General features: G+C 40.7%; 2 protein-coding genes across 2 annotated transcripts in view; both read right to left on the reverse strand.

Moving 5' to 3' along the window:
* Positions 1–2,633, reverse strand: part of FIGNL1 (fidgetin like 1) — a 17,590-nt gene extending 14,957 nt beyond the window's left edge. The window contains exon 1 of the mRNA XM_034761334.1: positions 2,515–2,633. The gene's annotated coding sequence lies outside the window, so the exon portion shown is untranslated. The remainder of the gene's footprint in view (positions 1–2,514) is intronic.
* On the reverse strand, positions 1,917–18,980 carry LOC117872654 (aromatic-L-amino-acid decarboxylase-like). The gene is made up of 3 exons (XM_034761338.1): positions 18,514–18,980; positions 9,259–9,360; positions 1,917–2,738 (listed from the first exon to the last, which is right to left on the reverse strand). The coding sequence occupies exons 1-3, from the start codon at positions 18,715–18,717 to the stop codon at positions 2,529–2,531; spliced, it is 516 nt and encodes a 171-aa protein (XP_034617229.1). The 5' UTR covers positions 18,718–18,980; the 3' UTR covers positions 1,917–2,528.
* Positions 18,981–20,683: the final 1,703 nt, after the last annotated feature.

Consider the following 20,683-nt stretch of genomic DNA (forward strand, 5'->3'; position numbering starts at 1 on the left):
AGTAGCATTGGTTATAAAACATGTACTTGGTATGTTAGAAATCCCAGAACAGTAGCATTGTGCTGGTACATGAGAATATGAAAACAAAACTGACCAGACTATTTTCATGGTCCAGTCTGGGAAATTACAAACGTACTCAAATGGTAGAAATTATATAAAGTAAATTCGTACTTTAATAATTTTGCTGTTCAATATTCTGAGATGTTAACAGTTAATGATTTTTTGAAAATCATTTAAATGTAAATTAATTATAATACATCACTCACACTTAAAACATTTCTACCAATTTGTAGGAAATGTCTCTCAATGTAAAGTCTATCAAATCAACAGAAACATTTAAAGCACAACCACTGTAGGATTATTGGCAGCAGATCCTGGTACTGGGAGGAAGTAGGAAGGTTGTGGAGGGGATATGTACCCCAAGGAGAAAAAGAGAGCAGGGAATGGGGTGCCTGGGGAAAGGGCCAAATGATATCAGGCTGTGCAGATTCTCCTGTTCTCCCTTCCCAGACAGGGCACAGGGGATGTAAGGATACATAGAGCATACTTCAGCTCAGGGGAGCAGCGTGGGTTCCTCCACTCCTGCTTCTTCCCAGCACCCCATCCAGCTAGTTGGACTGAGCAGTGGTTTCTGGATTTAGGTCAATTTTTCATCTAAGCGGAGTGGATTCTTAAATGTTCAAAGAATTACACTGTGGGAAGTGGTGGTGTGTGGGGAGGGTGGGTGGGAGTGAGGAAACAGTCTATTCTTCCCTTGCCCTGTTCAGGTAGTCAGGAGAACAAACCCCTTTAAAGTTAAATACCTATTGTTTTCACTATTTAAAGCTTTGAGTTGGTTCTTCTACCTGCCAAAAGGCCAGCACTACATTCCAGTGACATCAGGTCTATAAACATTTTATTATTGAAGTCAAATCCAAATAAAATGTGCATATTCCTCAGTTAAAAAGTGTTTCTAGTTCCCTACTTACTTGCAGCACCAGTTAGGCAGTCAGATACTACACTGATATAGGCCATAGAAGTATAGTAAATCCTCACTTAAAGTCGTCCAGGTGAACGGTGTTTCGATGTTAAGTTGCTGATCAATTAGGGAACATGCTCGTTTAAAGTTGTGAAATGCTCCCTTCTAACGTCCTTTGGCAGCCGCCTGTTTTGTCCACTGCTTGCAGGAAGAGCAGCCCGTTGCAGCGAGCTGGTGGGTGGTTGGAACCAAGGTGGACCGGCAGCCCCTCTATCAGCTCCCCGCTCCCCTAAGTTCCCTGTGTAGCAGCTGCCTGCAGTTCAGCTGTGTACCTTCCCTCACTGCCATGTGCTGCTCCTGCCCTCTGCCCAGATACTCCTGCTTGCTGTACAGGGGGAGGGGCGAAGAGAAGGGCTAATGTCAGGGTGTCTCCCCCTCCTCCCTACTCCTGCACCCCGCTTACCCCATCTTCCATAGAGCGGGGGGGGGACGGGACCACACACTATGGAGGGAGCTTCTACGTAGTAGCTGTGGTCTCTCAGGAGGTCTCAGCTGATTTAATTAACAGGCCAGTGTACTTAAGCCTGGGGTCAGCTACTTAAAGAGGAAATGCGCATTTTTTCTCTCACACACAGGGTGTGTGTCTCTGTCTGCCCTCCCTCCTTTCCTGCTGCCTCATAGAGTGTGAGAGTTAACCCTTGAGGGCTCAGTCAATTGCTAGTTCATTTAGCAGTGAGGCATTCCCTGGAAAATATCCCACCCTCTAACTCCTCCACCTCAACCAAGCTTCACAATCATCATCACTGTGTACCAGTATTAAATTGTTTGTTTAAAACTTATACTGTGTGTGTGTGTGTGTGTGTGTATGTGTGTGTGTATATATAATTAGTCTTTTGTCTGGTGAAAAAAATTTCCCTGGAACCTAACCCCCCCATTTACATTAATTCTTATGGGGAAATCGGATTCGCTTAACATCGTTTCCCTTAAAGTTGCATTTTTCAGGACCATAACTACAACATTAAGTGAGGAGTTACTGTACCTATGTAGGCAAATAGAATTAGCAATATGTAGAACATTGCATTTTAAGAGGATGGTTGCCTCCAAAGCTAACCCTTTTTAAGGGAAGGTAGAGGAATCTATATAGAAAATTGTTACATTAGGAGCTATTAGAGTTCCTCTAATTCCTTTCTTACCACTGGCTCTGCCACCTAGGAAAGCAGATGTCTTCAAGGGTCACTTGCAAAACTACCATGATAACAAATAGACCCGGATAGTGCTCCAACTGTGTTATAATAAGATAATTTGGTCCTGTCTACACAGGCAAGAACAAACAGTGTTAAAACCATTTATAGAACTCCTTACAGCCCTGATTTTTACAGGACCATAATCATGGTATAATGCAATCAGGAGACCATGTTACACCACAATTTGCTGACAGTCATTTTGGTAGTGTAGCTGGGCCATATAATATCAATAGCTATATTTCCCCCCTCATAATTCCCCCTCCCACTAAAGAAAACTTGGCAGCATGGAGAAAATCAATTAACACTCCTTACCCCACTCCCATTCCTCACTGCTGCTGCTTGTCCTGTGCTTTCAGAAGGTCAGTTGCTAGCTTTGAGATGTGCTTCCAGGCAAATTGGATATGGACAGACTCCACTGTGCGGGAACAAATGGCAAAACGTAGCACAAACTTCTCTCTCAGGTGACATGGAACCAGATGGATCTTCCTGGCATCATTTATGCTTTTAAGAAGGGCCTCATTCAGTTCATTGGAGCCCTGAAATAATTGTAAACCAATAAACATGAACTTTAAATGCCAGTTGTTACCTCTTGGTCCCACCAACCAGCACTGTCTACCTAACTATAATACCAGCACTAGTCTGCACCCATTATTTCTTCCCATGACCCAAATTCATCAATCCTTTGCCACCAAAAGTTTGTGGGAATACAGTGGGTCATGGGATAATTCTTCAGTCATTTTGTGAATCATGGACCCCAAATGGTTGAGAAGCAGTGGTCTAGGGCATTTCTGATGCCAGACAACTTTTGCGGGAGCAGGGGTCATCAATATCTGCAACTTTATATACAAATGTTCATTATTTTAACTGCCTAATATTTTAAGAGCTAATCAAAGACCATTAGGAAAAAGTTTTGCAATGAAATATTAATATTTGTTAACTAAATCCTTCAGTTTTTACTCAAGTATAACTCCCATTGAAGACATGTTTGAATAGAAAGATAGAAAGGACTGGGGTGGGTGAGAGGGTTAAGCCAAATTCATGCAAGGCTTAAAGTCAAGGAATGAATTTTGCTTATAGTAGCAGAAACGCTAAAAAAAAGTCTGCATTGTTAGAGAACTTGTTCCTTCATATAATACCTATTAGTGATGACCTGCAGCTTTGCCACCCAAGTTTATGGTTTTATAGGAAATATGAGTGGAGGCAGGAGAGTGTGTACATGGTGCTGATGATTTCATGATGATTTGTGAGAGTGGTGGATAAGGGGTATGTTGCAGCGAGGGCCTAGGTGTGTTTGGGGTATTTTGTGTCGAATGGATGTGGCAGTTGGGCCAAGTAATCCACCATCTGTGTAGTCTTCACACAATGAAATGCAAATTAGCTGTACAGTAAGGGTGGTGACTGAGTTTTCTTTGACATCACAATGGTCTAGGACTCTTGGCATAGCATAGATACATTACATTGCATACTTTACAGTAGCTGTACACTGCACAGCTGTATTTTGTAAAGTCAAAATGGCTGAGAACTTAAAAGTTGGACAGTAAGAGACAATGTACTCCTGTCATGATTTATCCTGGTGATATTCTAAACAGAAAGCCCTCAACCATGCTTGTAGCTGTTTCCATCATGTCAAATGACTTTGTAAACATTCTAGGCTTCAGAGTGACACAAAGACAGATGACAATGCTGGAATCTTATTATACAGATTAAGTTATCAGGCATTAGAGTTTTTTAGAAACATGAATAAATTAATTCTCCCCACTGTCAGGTAGGTTGTATTCCTTTTCCATAGATGGGGAAACTGAGGCAGAGAGGTTAAAATGACTTGCTGAAGGTCACAGAAGGAGTCTCCCATGCATGAATCATTAGATTATGCTTCCTTCCATTGCAGTGGCACCTTGAAATGCCTTCTGTACTCTCCATTGCTGAGTGGTAGGATTTTATTTTTGAGAGTGACCAGTGTGGTGCCAGTTCCAACTCCTAATGTTCCAAGCAGTGCTTTTGAGAGGCCTGAACCTCCACTTGGACTCAGCTAGAGTCGTATTAGTCATTCCCCCAGGTAAACATTTGAAAGGGCCATGTTTATCAGTTAAGGTTTGGGACTGAAACAGATTTTTCCAAAGAAAAATAAATTGTTTTAAATTAATCTTTTAAAAAAACATGCACAAACTATCCAAAGGGACCCAGTCCTGCTTTTACTGTATTAGCACTGCAGGATAAGACCCAAAATGCATACTTTTCTAAGTCTTTATTATTACGCCCTTTTAGGGGAATGTACCTAACTCTTATACCAGCAGGTTGGGAGTTACATCCTGAGCCTTGCGAACCATTTTGGAGTACTTTTTCAGGGTAGCCTTTGTTGACCTTAAGTGTTGACAATTGTTTTGCACAGATACATCTGAGGTTATGCAGCAACTCCTCAGTTGCTTCTGTCATACTGCCCGGTAAGTACTGTAGGTGAAACAGGTTTACATGGGAGGCATGGATTGCTGGTGTCAGAACACTGCATCGAGCAATTCAGAAACGAAGCTTTCAGGGGCAGATTTGCAATAGTACCTAAAAAATTTAGGAACACAAGCCCAATATGACCTATGATCCTAACTCCCTTAGGTGCTTTTGAAAACCTCTCCTTTAGAACACATGCTATTTCTCTTTCAGTACTATACACAGTGGCAAGCCTAACTAATCTTGCCCTTATGGAAAAAAAAACATACTGAAGGTAATTGAGTTTCCCTACTGTCACAAGTGGGAAACATCTTCTTCCACACACCCTTTTTGATCATGTTACAATAGAGATGGTCCCAAATCAAAATGTATGCAATTTACCCTGTACTTTGAGGAAGTCTGACGCCTGGCCCTTATCTCTGTAGAAAACCATGATGAAACTTGAACTATGCTCTCACTACTGTTCACAATGACAACAAACAACACACTGAATTTTGTGTTGGTGAGCTTTCTGTCCTGGACACATCAATTGTGACAGTGAAATATACATCTCTTTGTTCTGGATGATAATCCACCATAAAATCAATGATCCTTTCCCTCTATATTAAACATGTAGTTCAACAGCACAGCATTAGCATTTAGGTCTCCGTTATCTCATGTTAAGTTACTGCTCTCTGGAAAAATAGCTGTGCACATCTTTTTTCTCTTATATTCCCACAGAAGCACTTAGGGGTTGCTTTGACACTCTGGTGTCACATCAAATTGAAGTTAGTGAGGACTAGTCCCCTCCCAGAGCTTTGGGAGGCAAGTAGCCAGCACTGATCGAGCATGTCAGTTTTAATAAGACATTGTTCTTCCTGCCCCTCAGAGAAATTACCAACTTTTCTCATATTCATCTGCAGTCATAACAAGGGAACCAAAAATTAACCCATTGACACATTAGCCCCCAGATTTTTTCTTTGGCCTTTGGAGAGCGATCTACCATATGATATCTAGGCATTATTAGTGCATCTCTTCAACAGGGTGAAAGGAAAAAATACACAGATTAAAGAGTTTTAATTAAGCAAGACAATGAAAAAAGTTTAATCAAAAATAAAAGGGGGAAAATTAACCTTTTCACTATCTCTAGATATTGCATCAAGTTTTCTTTGTAGGTATGCTGCACTATCACCCCAATCCCCCATTACAAGCAATACAGTAGAGCTGCAAGTACATTAGATTTAAAGGGGATTTTACTGGGAATTTGATAAACATAAAACTTGATTTTGAAAGAATGATTCAGAAAGTGAGTAAAGCCACAGAGACAAGGGTGGGCAGCGCTGCATACAAAAATTTGTGCAAAAGTGATAAAATCCAAAAAGGAGGAGGGCTTGAAGGCCTTGCTGCCTCCAGGTTGCTAAAGAATCTAGCATTGCTAGAGCCAAGTCTTTATTCTGAAAAGTGCCCAAGACATCCAGCATCTGCCCACTATTTCATAATTGTCCATTATGAGGGTCTTACACCTTCCTTTGAGGCATCAGAGACAGAAGACTGGACTTAAATGGACCATTGGTCTGATCAAATGTGACAATTCATGTGTTGCCATGCTCCACTTCACCAGGAATGTTCCTTGAAAGTACAGATAGAGCACTAACAGCTGTCACCGGACCTACAAAAATCTCTGTCTGCTTATTCCATGTGAGAAAATAGGTCTAAAAATATTTTTCATGTCAGCAATAACTTCCACAAGCCCTATGCCTCAAAACCTTCCATGGAGCTATTGAAAAACTTATTATTAGGAAGAAAAAAATATTCAGAACTGTTAACAGGCCTTTGCTAATCAGAAAAACTCCACAATACATGTTGCATCTGTTCTACCAGCAGGGGATCCTTTTTTATTGACAGCACAGGCACAAAAGAAACTACTTTACTACCCTAGCTCAGTCCAGCCTTTACTGAAACCCTCATTGTTAGGCATTCATCTTGATTCCTCAACCAGTTGCATCAAACCCCAGGTAACTGGGACAATTGAACAACCAAGAAAGGAATGTCTGAAAAATAACATCATGTCATCAAAAGAAGCTGGATTTGCTTGTTAGTATTAAGAAAAGTTAAAAGCACACTTAGGTACTTAACAAGGAATCTCGGTGTTGTTCATATTCAGTGTTCCAGTTCAGCTCATTAAGGTTCCAGCTCCATAATTAGTTAACACTGAATTGAGTTTTGCACTTGAAACAGGGATTCAGCCTTCTTTATGATGTATGAAGAATACTGTGTACCCTCCCCAGTGTACAGCATTTACTTTGTACAGCAGATGTACAGCATTTACACAGAGTACAGAATGAATTTCGAGTGTTTATAAGTAAATCTGTTAATTGGTTTATAAATAATAATTTAAATTAGGCCCTTTAAGAAACTTAGCACTCAGTCAGACTTTTTTTGTTCTGAACGATATTAACAGAACAATGCAGACTCTTTAAATTTTACATATAGTTAAAATTCACTGTGCATAGGCTACATTTGGATAAATTAGGTTGCAATTATGCTAAGTTATTAACAATTGTTGTAGCTAATTATATAGGGTACAAACAGATTCTGGTCAACAGCTCTGGTTACTCTGATGTCAGAGTTAACAGCAAATCATCCGCCTTCCTCCACATCTAATTTCCATGCTACAATTCCATTGGTATTAATGAGTCAGTGGTATGAGAGATGGGACTCATGCAGCAAGAGTTCTCATTGGTAGATAAATTGTCCCCAGCTGTCCTTGCCCCTTAAAGGTTCCAGGGGCTCCATGCTGGCTTAGAATATCTGTGCTTGAAAGGCTGCCCAGGGCACTGCTGTCTCCACTCCACTGTGCACTAGCACTGAGGTAGCACTGTCTCCCTAACATAGCCCCCTTCCCTACTCCAGAACCCCTGCTTCCCTCTGCTCTACCTCCTCACATTCTCCTCCTGTTCTCCTAAGAGCCTCACTTACTTCCATGTCATGGCCACTTCTTCCTCTTCTTGGCTCTCCACAGTACTGCTTTATGATGTCTGGAGAGTGAACTATGTGTGAGGGGGAGAGGGAAACAGACATGCACATGGCCCTGGGGAAATTATGGCTGTATGTGGGGATGAGGGTTACATTAGAGTGACTGGTGCTATGCAAACAGGTGGGCCCGTGGTGGGACATAAGGTGTGGGGAAGGAGACCAGTCCCTGAGAGATGTCTCTGATTTAATGGACTGCCCCTGTAGTACTGCTATGGTACTCAGAGGAGCCAAAAAAGAAGAGCCACTGGGAGTATTTCAAGTGTGGATGTCTTGACACTAGCTCCCCACCCTAGGCTGCTGCCTGTGCACAGCTCTATTCTCCTCAACACAAGCCTCCCTTGCCTATTCCCACCTATGTCTCATGCATGTCTCCCTGGTTTTTTCCCCTCTACCCTTGACATTGCCATTGGATCCTCCTGTATCCCCTATATTCTCACCTTCACACCCTGACACTTTCCCCTACTCCAAACACCACCAGAGAACCCTCTTCTCTCAGTAATATTCCTCTATGCTGTCACCCACATCTTGCCCCAATGTGGTCCAGTCCACTTCCAGGATTTTATAGATAGTATTCACTTTTTCTTTCAATTATAATAATAGAATTCTGCTTTCATATTCTGGAATGTTATTTGCCAAGTTAAATTATATATTGTAAAAGTTTTAAAAAATATATCCTGTATCCTGAATAACTAAGACAATTGCAAACTAAGGGCCAAGATCACCAATCTATCTCGACTCATATGTGCCAATCTGGTGATGCAAGGCAACTATAAGCCTAATTTACAGGTCAATGCACACTGGTTGTTTTGTACTGCTCCAGAATTACCCAGCATACTAGTAAATCTGGCTCTAAAAGTAAAAAAACAAAACAAAAAAAATATTGTTGATGGTTCTCATCTTCAAATTATAAGAAATAACATATGGTAACTTTCTTGGGTTTCTGGTTTAGTGTTCATGACTGACATTTTAATAATTAAAAACACCCCACACTAAAAGAAGCTCCCAGAATACTCCTGCCCTCCACATATTAAGATGGCAATAAGGTTAACAGTACATTCAATAATTTAAGATTAAAACAAAACATTACAGGGATGTTGTAATTCTCCCCAAAACAAGTATTATAAATTCAGAGTTAAGCTTAAACTGAAAAGAAATCCTATCATATTCAGGTATGGGAAACCACAGTTTTGGCACCCAAACAATCTTAACAAGGCTCTGTAATGACACTCTGAACAAACATGGGTTTTAAAAAACAGTTTAATCTAAATCCTAAAATTCTTTAATCATACGGCTATTGCATAGTGTCAATACAGGGCAGTGTTATGGTTGTTCAGGTGCCTTTTAACTGTGCATTTCCATACCGTAACATGCTAGGATTTCTTTAAATTTAATCTTATGCTAAAAAAGAGAATCTGGCTCAAGATTGCTTCTTTGATCCTCTTTGGTTTATGTAGAGTGTGTATCAAGAGTTTTCTACAATTTTAAATAAACAAATAAATAAATAAATAAGCTATAACAATATTTAATCCAGTGCTATATATTCTATCAATACCTTCAAAAAACAAGAGGGAACAATAGAAAAAGCCATTGCTATTTTACCTTTAGTCGGAAGCACACCAGTCCCAGTGTGACCTCAGCACAGATCTCAAATCGTTTATCCTGAAGTACCAGGTTTTCAAATTCATGTGACAGTTTTACATGCTAGAGAGAGAAAGAAAGCAAAGTCTATATTGTATCAATCAGATTAATCAAAGGATAACATTTGCCAATCTGTTTACACATTCTGCCCCTCAACCCTTTACAAAAACTTCTAGAAGCCACATGCTAACACTCTGTCTATTCATATTAATTTACATCTTGTTCATAACTTTTAGAGACTTTATAGGTCAGAGATCTTCCTACATGTCTGGCACTTCTGGCCCACTGTATCTATTAAGGCATTTCTAATGTGCTTGTCACAGTAGTATCTAGACACCATTGTAAAATATCATCCAAATTTATGGTGTCATATTAATAATAAATAATAGTAATTCCAAGTAACAACTTTTTCTTTTATCCTGAACTAAAATAGGATTGAAATGCTCCCTTACCCCCAGTGCTGCCAAGTACAGTGTGTGTGCGTGTGTGTGTGTGTGTGTGTGTGTGTGTGTGAAGAAGTTGCAGTTTATTTTAGAAATCAGACATATCAAGAAAAATACCAGTATGTAGATCAGTAATGATCTGGGAAGTCTTAACATCCAAGCAATGTCTTAACATTAATTTCCCCCCAAATTACACACACACACTTCAAAAATTTGTATTAAGGTTGCAAACTGAAAACACACAGAATTCAGGAAATGACAAAATGAAGGTTCTTAGAGCAACACCATCGCTGATATTACGCATGCTTTAAGTATATATTTAGCAGCCTAAGGAGCAGAGGTTAAATAAGGGGTAGTATGTGGGAGCATAGCTCCCTGTTGGCTTTCCTAGTTCATCTTTCAAGTGAGGAATCATTAGGAATGGGAATCTGAAAGAAGAGGAGAAGTGGTCAAAACCTCATTAGGGAGTTATATGTACTCCTAGTTTTTCTGCCAGTAGATGGAGCAGCAGCAGCATTTGACAGTAAAAGAATAGGTGTCCTGGTTCTGCCTGTTCTACTCAGAGTGGTTCCCTCACCCAATTCCCCCTTCCATCCCACTGTAATCAATGGACCTACAGGTGCTTAGCACCTTAGAAAATCAAACCATTATAGTTACAATTTTTTTGCACACCATGACTACTCCTCACTGAGAATGGTTAGGCACATGTGGAGGAATGGGTTTCGAACTGCCATAATTTTTTTTTTTTTAAGTATCATTCCACAAAATAATCATGTGTATTTTTGTCTTCCACACTTTGTTTTTCAAAGTTCAAGGAAAATATCAAACAAAAATATTGCTTTGGGCTGAAGTTAAACATGGAATGTTTCAGCTTATCAGGAGATTTTCCAAAAGTCATGAACCAGTAAAAACAGAAATTACAGTGAAAGACATCTTGCAATCTTAATTATAGCTTTCTGATGTTTGTTTCTTAAAATAGAAAAACCTTGTCTAATTTAGAACTTTCAGATCATGCACACTGATAGCCTATGGAATCAGCTGTTCTTATTGCTGTTACCACTTTCTCCCCACTGTTTATTACATTCATTTGTTCCATCTTGGCTTAAATTAGACTGGATGCTGTTCTGGCCAGGAATCAAGTCTTGTAAAACAGTAAGACCTCAATCTTGTCTGAGGCATATGGATACAACCAAATATAAACAATACTGGGTTCATGACTGTGAAAGATACAAGTAATATATAAATATATGTACATTATATCTTGTACTGTAACATCCATTCTGTACCCTGATATAACCATATATTCTATGTCTGTAGCCCAAATTGCACTCCATAAAACCCATGAAATAGGGTGTACATCAGGGCACATGGCCCTGTACATGTATACTATATAAAATCCTCTTGACTTTAATGGGGTCAGAAATTTACCTGTTCTGTGTTGTATGTGCTTTAGTTAGGTGTGATATAATTAAACGTAGTGGGCAAAATCTTGAAACTTTTACTTTTTTACTCAATCCTTGGACAAAGTTCTCACTGAACATAATAGGCATGTTGTCTAAGTAAGAAATGAACAAAAACTTAGTAAAGTGTTCTGGATTTAGCTCATTGTAAGTAGTTTGTACAGAAAACCTCGAATAGTTATTATTACATTTTTCTGGATGACATCTCTGTCCAGTTTTGCACCAAAATGTTTGCTAGACAATAAAAATAAAATCTCAAAGAAAATAAAGGTTGAAGTTGGATGCTATGGAAGTACAGGTAATAAGAAAAGTTGCAGTACAATTGTGTTTAGCTGAGGGAGAACTTTAATAACAGCAGTAATCAGTAAAGACGTTGGGGGGCGCCAAGTGCTTTGGGTTTTACACAACGGAAAAGGAGAGACTACAGTTTATTTATTTCCCAAAAGTTTCAGCATGCTATACAATTAAGTTAATCACAGCTGCCAAAGGCCGGCATTGCTAAGCCAGGAAGAATTGCTCGTGATTACTTTCACAAAGACTGCTGCAGTGCTAATAATCCATACTGCAGTAAATACAAAAAAGTTGAACATTATTGAGATTTGAAGCTTAAAATCCACAAGACCAAAGGGATTTTGGAGTGTAGGCCTCTCTCTCCATTTGCAATTCAAGCTGTTGTACCTAGGTACTGCAGCAGAATTAAGATAGTTCACAACAGGATACCAGGATTTAGAGATCTCAATCCTATGAGCAATATATGAAAATTGTGAGAATGAAGCCCTGCCTGTTGAACTGAGGGCACACTCACCAGGGAGGAGCAACAGAGAGTCCTGTGGCACCTTTAAGACTAACAGATGTATTGGAGCATAAACTTTCATGGGTGAATACCCACTTCGTCAGACGCATGGGAGGGAAGATCACATACTGTTCTTAGATTCCTGCTATGTTGAGATACAAATGGAGTAGTTATTGAAGGAAAGAAATGCCTTACCTCCAAATTTCTTCCATTTTGAAGCCATAGTCCTACCATGCTAATATTATTTTAATGTTTAAAATTTGATTTCATTTTTTAAATACAAAAAACCCTGTAGTTGTTACTGTTTATGGTCCTGTCCTTCCACTGAGATTGTACAGTTCCTTTAGAGCATGGGTTCTCAGAATGTGGTGCATGGGCCACATAATGGTGATCTGAAGAGCCCTTGCTGCTAGCTAGCTGGCCTGCCTCTTGATACAGGTTGTCTTTTTATTTCACGCTGCTAAATTTCATTAAAAGCAGCTAAAAGTATTTTCCTAACATTTTCCAGCTAAACAACTGCTGTCCTTACCAGGGATATGGAAGTGGCATGTTCTGGGACTGCAAAATAAAAATAAAAATGGGGGCTGGTCCATGTGATTGTGAATGGGAGAAGAAGTGGTCTGTGTCATTGTGAATGGTGAAGGGAGACAGTTTATGAGATCATGAATGGGAGAGAGGTAGGCTCGCGAGGCATTCTCTTTATTAAGATTTTGTCCACAAAGTTTAAAATTTGCCAACACCTGCTGTAAAGGCATTTGAACACTGTATGTTAGTTTCATCTGCAAATCCTTCAAAAGCTGATATGATTTAGTAATGCTTGTGTACACACAAACTTACATAGCATCTCTTGTATGCATGTTCATCTCTTCCTAGCCTCCTGCAACTTTCTCCTCTCAGTCTTCTCTGAATCTCATCTTGCAGCCTTCCCAGGCCATCCAGAATATTACTACCAAAATCACCCTTCTCTCCTGTCATTTGGACCAGGTCACTTCCCACTTCAGATACCATCACTAGTATCGTCTTCATGTTCAAATTCTATACAATTCTGCCCCCTCTTTTGTCTGTGCTTTTCACAAGCTGCAGCTTGTCTACTGCTGCTTCCCCCATTCTCAACTTGAGGCCACCTTCTTCAGTCTCCCCTCTATGCTTGCAACAGAGTCCCTTTTGTCTCCCAAACAACAACCCTCTTTTTCATTAAAATCCCTCCTTAAACACGCACACACTCCTGTGAAGCCTTTCAATGAAAATTCATTTAATAAAAAAAAAAAAAAGGCACTACAAGATTACATCTTCATCAGTCATCTGGGGTGTGATTTTGGCTATGGGTCCATACATAAACCAGAAGCGCTGGAACCATGCAGGGAATAATTTCCCAGGCTGGTTTATGAAGCACCATCTTTCAAGCTCTGGTGTAATGGGTGTGCTGGGGCTGGGCTGAAGACAACAAGAGGTGGGGCGCATAGCACTGCAGAGTGCTTCATGGTGGTGCAGCTGCTCACAGGTAGCTCAGGTTGAGCTGAGTGGACCCTGCAGCAGTCTGGAATCAAGAGGAACCAAAAGGTGTCTTACCCACTATACCCTCCTGCCCTCATATACTCCCCTTTTTCTGGGCTGTGAGGTTTGCATGCACCTTTGTGAAGGGAAGCAATCACACGCCAATGCAGTATCTGTCCTGGTTGTCCAATTTCAGTTGTAAATTTTTGGAGCAAGGATTGTTTTTCCTCTGAATTGGAATTTGGGCAGGATACCAAGGTTAAACCCTTAATTTTGTGGGGGAAAAATGCCACAAGATCGTTAACAAATGGTTTTATCACTCATGCAAAAGATGGCATTTCCAAAAAGCACGGTGACCCATAAGAGCATGCTTGAGCAAGGGCTCAGTACTGGGAAGGGTGCCATCTACTGAATCACCAATAGCACTTTACATAGCACATGAGGTTTCCCTCCGAGTTCTCACATCTAATTACTGACCCAGCCCAAGCCTGCTTGGTTTATGAAAATCGGACTGGAAAGATCACCACCTGAGGTGGTATAGCTGCAGACAGAGAAGAGCAATGTACTCTCTATGCCCTTCCAGCTGGTCCGTAAGCTCTGCTGCTAGTTTGAAGCAGAATTCAGTCCCCTATCATTGGTGAAGAACAGAAGAACTGTTTATTGTAAAAAGTATATTCAGTCCAATTTCTTTTGAAGCTATTGGGGATGTATTTGAACAAATGAATCAGAACATCCAGGGGATCACAGGTAAAAAATGACTTTTAAAAATATACCTATGGAACAAATATTACAGACAGGACAGAAAGCTAAGTTTCTCTGCTAGCTCATGACCACTTTACTTGACTTACAGCAACACAGCACTAGCTTACTCTCAAGTGGTTTAAAAATGGACACATTTCTGCTTTGAGTCTCACATTTCAATTGATTACAGGGCAATCCTGAGTGCTCTTATTCATTCTCCTGTGCTATTTACTGTTGCCCTCCTGATGTCCTCTCCATATCTTGGAATTTACTTCCAAAACACACAATTTTCTCCCCAAAAAATTCTTGGCAGTGATTTCCTCCTCACCCCAATACACCCTCTTTAAACTCTTTACATTGCAGTGTGTTGATATTCCATTTTGTAAATGATAAGGAGTATAAACTGAAAGGTTTTAGAAGCAAAACATGATGCTATAATTAAACCAAAGTCACCCATGCTCCTATCCCAGGAATATTTTGTTCCTTAGCTGCCTATCTCAACACAAGCATGTGCCAGATTGCAGTGGTTATCCATTCAGTCAGATACAGACTTTGAAAGCTGCAAACACAGCAACCATCTTTAACTGCTAAAAAAAATACTTTTTTTTCTTAAAAAATACAACTGTTTGGAACTATGGGGAGATGGAAAGCAGAAAAAAAGATCTGGATGTGAACAGCCAGTATCAGGTATATTTTAAGACCAATATTTTTTTTTTCAAAAGAGACATCTCATCTCTTCTAATCACAGCACTAAAATGGTAGATTATGGCATTTTCCCCTGCTACAACTTGTCAGAAGTTGTCATCTCTCAAAATTCCAAGCTTTTGGGCTAAATCCTGGCTGCACAAGTGGAATCAAAGTAAAAGCGCTTTTCCTGTGGGCAGGAGCTCCGCCAGCTTTTTTGCCGCCCTAGGCGGCGGAAGGTCCCACCCCCGAAATACCGCCCCCAACAGAGGCGGCGGAAGGTCGTGCCCCCAAAATACTGACGACGACTGGGGTGGCCGAACATCCGGTCGCCACCCCCCAAATGTTAGCACCCTAGGCGACCACCTAGGTCGCCTAATGGGTTGCGCCGGCCCTGCCTGTGGGAACTGGATGAAATTTGCTGAAGTGCCTAAGTGTCTTAGGAATTAGCAAGGTGGCTTTTGTAGTAGCAGGGACGAAATGGGATCCTACTCCCCAAACCTACAAGTAAGGCCTCCATGCTTTGGATTCCCTTTGGCCTCTTCACTGATTGCTCACCAGTGCAGCAGAAACACAGCATTCCCACTGTATTTGAGGCCTGGAATGTCCACACAGAGTATGTCCACCCTGCAAAGAAAATCCCATGGCACTGAGTCTCAGAGCCCAGGTCGACTGCCTCTGGCTCAGGGGCTCAGGCAGCAGGGCTAAAAATAGCAACATACACATTCCCACTCAGGCTGGAGCCTGGTCTCTGAAACCCTCCCCCTTTGCTGGGTTTCACAGCCCAGGCTCCACCCCAAACAGGGTGGGGTTTAGCCGCTATTTTTAGCCCTGCAGCCTCAGCTCCCGGAGTGAATTGACCCAGGCTCTGAGACTCAGCACTGCAGGTTTTTCTTTGCAGTGTAAATCTACCCACAGAGGACTGCAGGATTTATTCATGTCTTGTTTCATTGCACTATGTGACCAAGTGTAGCAAACACAAAAACTAATTCTTGTCTCTTTAAATGCTGATTGAGAAATAGTTCTGGCAACTTCAGGGATCATCTTGTGGCACAAATCAAATGAAACACCAAGTGTAACCTACAAGCTAGTACTGGCTGTTCTTTTTAGAAGGATTGCCTTGACCAGCACTGGAAGTATGAAAACTATTATTTTTGAGATGTTACCGTATGTTTAAATGGAAAGAACTTCCCAAGGCCTGGAATTATACAAATCCTTAAAGACCGATGAGGGGTGGGAAAGTGAGATTAAGTTTCAAGAGTTTTTTCATTTGGGAAACTGTTTACAGTTTTGCAATATAATCCATTATCAGAGTTTATAACATTCCTTATTACTACAACCACCAAAAGGAAATTCATCACAGTATCTTTGGGAATAAAGAATGGTTTCTGGAAAGAGGAGGGGAGGGAAATGGGGAAGGGAGGTATGGAACACATTATAACTGCTGTTGGTGGGCATTGGTACAGTTTGTAACAATATTGCAATGTTTGCAATCTCATAGAAGGCAACTGATCTAAAAGACCAATCTTGTCATCTAGATTACTAAACAACCAAAGCTCAATCAGTCCTTGCCCTTGCAGTTCCACTGAGAGAAACAAAGGAGACTTTTTTAGAGAAGCAATGAAAGCCAGAGAATGTGATGAGCCATCGTTCGTTCCAAATGGAAGAAATCGAGTCTAAATTAATCACTCATTAATCACTACTAATCATTAATCAGTAAGCAAAATTCTACTCTCAATTATACCCATGTAACACTACTGAAGTCACAAGTGTGACGTGTGAGGTCATAATTTGGCCATGTGTGGGTTGTTGGTTTTTTGGAGAACTATATCCCACAGCTTTTCTAGTGCTCAAGGAAATAACATTACACCCCTTGCCCCCCTCCCCCCGCCCAGCACGTCTGTAAAGGCTTAATCTAAAACATTAGGATTAAGTTAAATTAGAAACCAGGAAAAATGTCTATTCAGAAACATGAAGAGCCACATTCATCCCTGGTTCATCTCCACTGAAGTCAATAGCTTTACAAAAGTGATGCATTTCCAGACATTATGGGAAAACTGCCTTCAAAAGGTGTCTATGGGACTCTAAAAAGGCAAGTATTTGCTCTCTGAGCACACAGGGAAATGTTTGGGAGAAGAGAGAAAGGCCAGGCAAGTTTCTTGAATGTTACTAATAAGGTATTAACACTAATCCAATAAAGTACATGTAATCAACGTGAGGACTTCAACTCTGCCACCAGAAGAATATGAGATTTAGTGCTATTTAAAACCTTGCCAGTAAATTGAATTAATTGCCATCTGCAAAACCTGACCTGAGAGACCAATGCAGTGAAAGCTCCAATAATGGCTGAGGTATAACAAACGGTGAGCCCATTTTCACTTCAGTAAGAGAAAGACAGGAGATCCAAAATTTCACTTTTGGATTGTATCAGAGGTGATAAAAAGCCAATGTCATTGTGGCCCCCAAAATATGTTTCTCCAGAACATAATAAAGATCAAAATCCCATTTAGATTGTTGTCCATGGAGCCAAACAGAAATTACAAGGTATCTATGCAGAAGAAAATAAAAACCAAAGCAAAACAAAAAGCATAAAACTTCCATTTATCCTTCATCTGCTACAGTAGTGGCATCCAACGCTGGGAGAAGCTCTCTAGGCATTTTAGGCAGATGATGGGGCAACATTTTCCTCTTCCCACTAGCTAGTCCGCATAAGGTTCTTAAGGAAGAAAACTGTGGTACTAGTCCTACTTTTGTTAAGAAGTATGTGTCCCTGGGAGAGTTTGGCACATCTGTGTCCACACACACTCCCACCAAGAACAGGCAGAATCAGAGGTTAGATAGCTAATTAAATATAAATCTCTACTGCTGTAGACTTTGAACCAGAACCTCAGCTAGTGTAACTGCAGGATCTGGCCCTGTATTTTTATCTTTGCCAGAAGTTTCTCCTGAGTTTGGAAACATAAAAGGTATTTTGCAGTTTTACTTTATATTTACAACAGAAGTATGTACACCATACAGCACAATAGCGCATGCATTTACGGTGATGACAAACTACCCTGTAACCAAAGCAGGAATGTCCCCAGTACTTAATCATAATTAGGATAAATTGTAATCTGCAGGCAACCATATCCTGAAGGCACTTCCATGCAGGAAACACCTTAAACTAGCTTCAGTCAAACTAAGTAACATGCCCGGTAAATCATGGGCGCATACACAAATCTTAACACCCTAATCCTGACCCTAATGTATAATAAATACATACAACATAATAAAATAATACATAATAAATACATACAACAACTAAGCATCAATGAAAAGTCTTGGCTTTGTTTTGAATGATGCCACTAATGTGGCATCTAAAACTCTCAGCCTCTCAAGACTGTACCATAAGATGATCAATAGCTGTGACCCCAATGATATAACTGCCATGATAGGACATAGGGTGAAAAGCAGGCCCTTGCATGAACTGGGCTGTGCAACAAGCTTTGTTTATGCATGCAGGTGTACATATGCAGAAGGCACATAGATGTGGATTCTTATTAAGCCCCTCTTCTCTCCCCATCTCCAACACAAATTTTCCCATAAAATAAAAGAAGGTCACCTTACGGATGTACTCCTGTAGTCCCTTGACTCCATACATTCTAAACACAAACCACATTTTCAGGGAACGAAACCTTCGGCCGAGAGGGATCTGCCAGTGCTGCAAGCAGAAGGAGTAATGCATTTGAGAAGGAAGGGACTCCATGTCAGAAGACATTGTTCCAGGTACAGCACAATTTATACACCCAGTTTTGGCATAGACCATAGTTCAAGCTTCCAGAGGCTCCCTGTATAATAACTTAAGAGATAGGTCAAATCATGAAAGATTATTCTGGTACTGGCAAATACACTGGCACAGTCAACCCCTAACTGTTTAAAATGCAAAAGTGGAAAGGAGAGGAGGTGTCAGAAGATAGTGATCATGAGACAAAGCACATATTGTTCTTGCACCCAAAACTCCCACTAAAGTCTACACAAGGAGCTCAGCACCTTGTGAGATAAGGCACCTAGACATAAACTTACCATGAAGGGTCCATATAAAGAATTTTTTTTTAAAATAAAGTTTTAAGAAATAGAAAGATTTTCATTTTAGGAGAAAATACATTTATAAATAGTTTTTAAAATAACCTATTATGCACTATGGTCTGAAGAAAATATCTTCAGGAAGATTCCTTCTGTTGGCCAAGCCTAGAGCTATCAGTCAGACACAGAATCATTGCACTGTAGGGCTGGAAGGTGCTTGAGAAGCCATCATGTCCAGCTGCCTGCACTGTGGCAGGACCAAGTAAACCTAGACCATCCTTAATAGGTGTTTGTCCACCTGTTCTTAACCTCCAGTGATGGGGATTCCACAACCTCTCTTGGAAGCCTATTCCAGTGCTTAACTACCCTTATTGTTAGAAAGTTTAATTTTTTACTAATATCTAACCTAAATCTCCCTTGGTGCAGGTTAAGTGCATTACTTGTTGTCCTACCTTCAATGGACATGGAGAACAATTCATCACCATGCTCTCTGTAACAGCCCTTAACATATTTGAAGACTGCTATCAGGTCCCCCCTAGGTCTTCTTTTCTCAAGAATAAACATGCCTAGTCTTTTTTAACCTTTCCTCATAGGTCAGGTTTTCTAACTCTTTTATCATTTTTGTTACTCTTCCCTGCACTCTCCATTTTGTCCACATCTTTCCTAAAGTGTGCTGCCTAGAACTGGACACAGCACTCCAGCTGAGGCCTCACCAGTGCCAAGTAAAGTACTATCTTACATATGAGAATCCTCTTAATACATCCCAGAATGACATTAGCCTTTTTCACAGCTGCATCGCATTGCTGACTCATATTCAATTTGTGATCCCCTATAACCTCCAGATCCTTTTCAGCGGCACTAACACCTACCTAGTTATTCCCCATTTTTGTAGTTGTGCATTTGATTTTTCCTTCCTAAGTGAAGTACATTGCACTTGTCTTTTTTTAATTTAATCTTGTTGAATTCAGACAAATTCTCCATTTTGTCAAGGTTGTTTTGAGTTCTAACCCTGTCCTGCAAAGTGTTTTCAACACCTCCAGCCTGGTGTCATCAGGAGATTTTATAAACCTTCTCTCCACTCCATTATCCAACTCATTAATAACAATATTGACTAGTGCTGAACCTATGGCTGACCTCTGTGGGATGCCCCTAGATTCACCCTCCCAGTTTGACAGCAACCATTGATAACTATTCTTTGAGTATGGTCTTTCAACCAGTTGTACACCCACCTTATAGTAATTTCATCTAGACCACAATTCCCTATTTTGCTTGTGAGAATGTCATATGGGACAGTGTCAAAAGATGGAAATTAAGTTGATTTGGGATGATTTGTTTTTGACACATCCATGCTTGCTATTCTTTACAATCCTAATGTCCTCTAGGTGCTTACAAATTGATTGTTTAATAATTTGTTCCAGTAACTTTTCAGGTATTGAAGTTAGGTTGACTGGTCTATAATTCCCTCTTTGTTCTCCTTTTTAAAGATATAGGGTTACCATACGTCCGGATTTTCCTGGACATGTCCGGCTTTTGGGGGCTCAAATCCCCGTCCGGGGGGAAAGCCGGGCATGTCCGGGAAAATCGGGAGGGAGGGAGGGCTCGGCCGGGGCCTCTTTGGCCGGGGCCGGTGCGGGGCCTGGCCGGGGTCGCGGGGCCGGGAGCCAGGCCGGGCGCGCGGTGCCGGTCCGGAAGCCGGTCCGGGCCCGGGC

This window comes from Trachemys scripta, chromosome 2, assembly GCF_013100865.1.
Source record: "Trachemys scripta elegans isolate TJP31775 chromosome 2, CAS_Tse_1.0, whole genome shotgun sequence".
Taxonomy (NCBI): Eukaryota; Metazoa; Chordata; order Testudines; family Emydidae; genus Trachemys; species Trachemys scripta.

Bases quoted from the DNA above. Each gene is read 5' to 3' on its own strand.
- LOC117872654 (XM_034761338.1), bottom strand. From the start codon at position 18,717: ATGGTCTATGCCAAAACTGGGTGTATAAATTGTGCTGTACCTGGAACA. The intron at 9,361-18,513 runs GTGACCTTCTTT...TTCTCTCTCTAG, and splicing joins TACAGGAGTACATCCGTAAG to CATGTAAAACTGTCACATGA. The intron at 2,739-9,258 runs GTAAAATAGCAA...CAATTATTTCAG, and splicing joins TGGTGTGCTTCCGACTAAAG to GGCTCCAATGAACTGAATGA.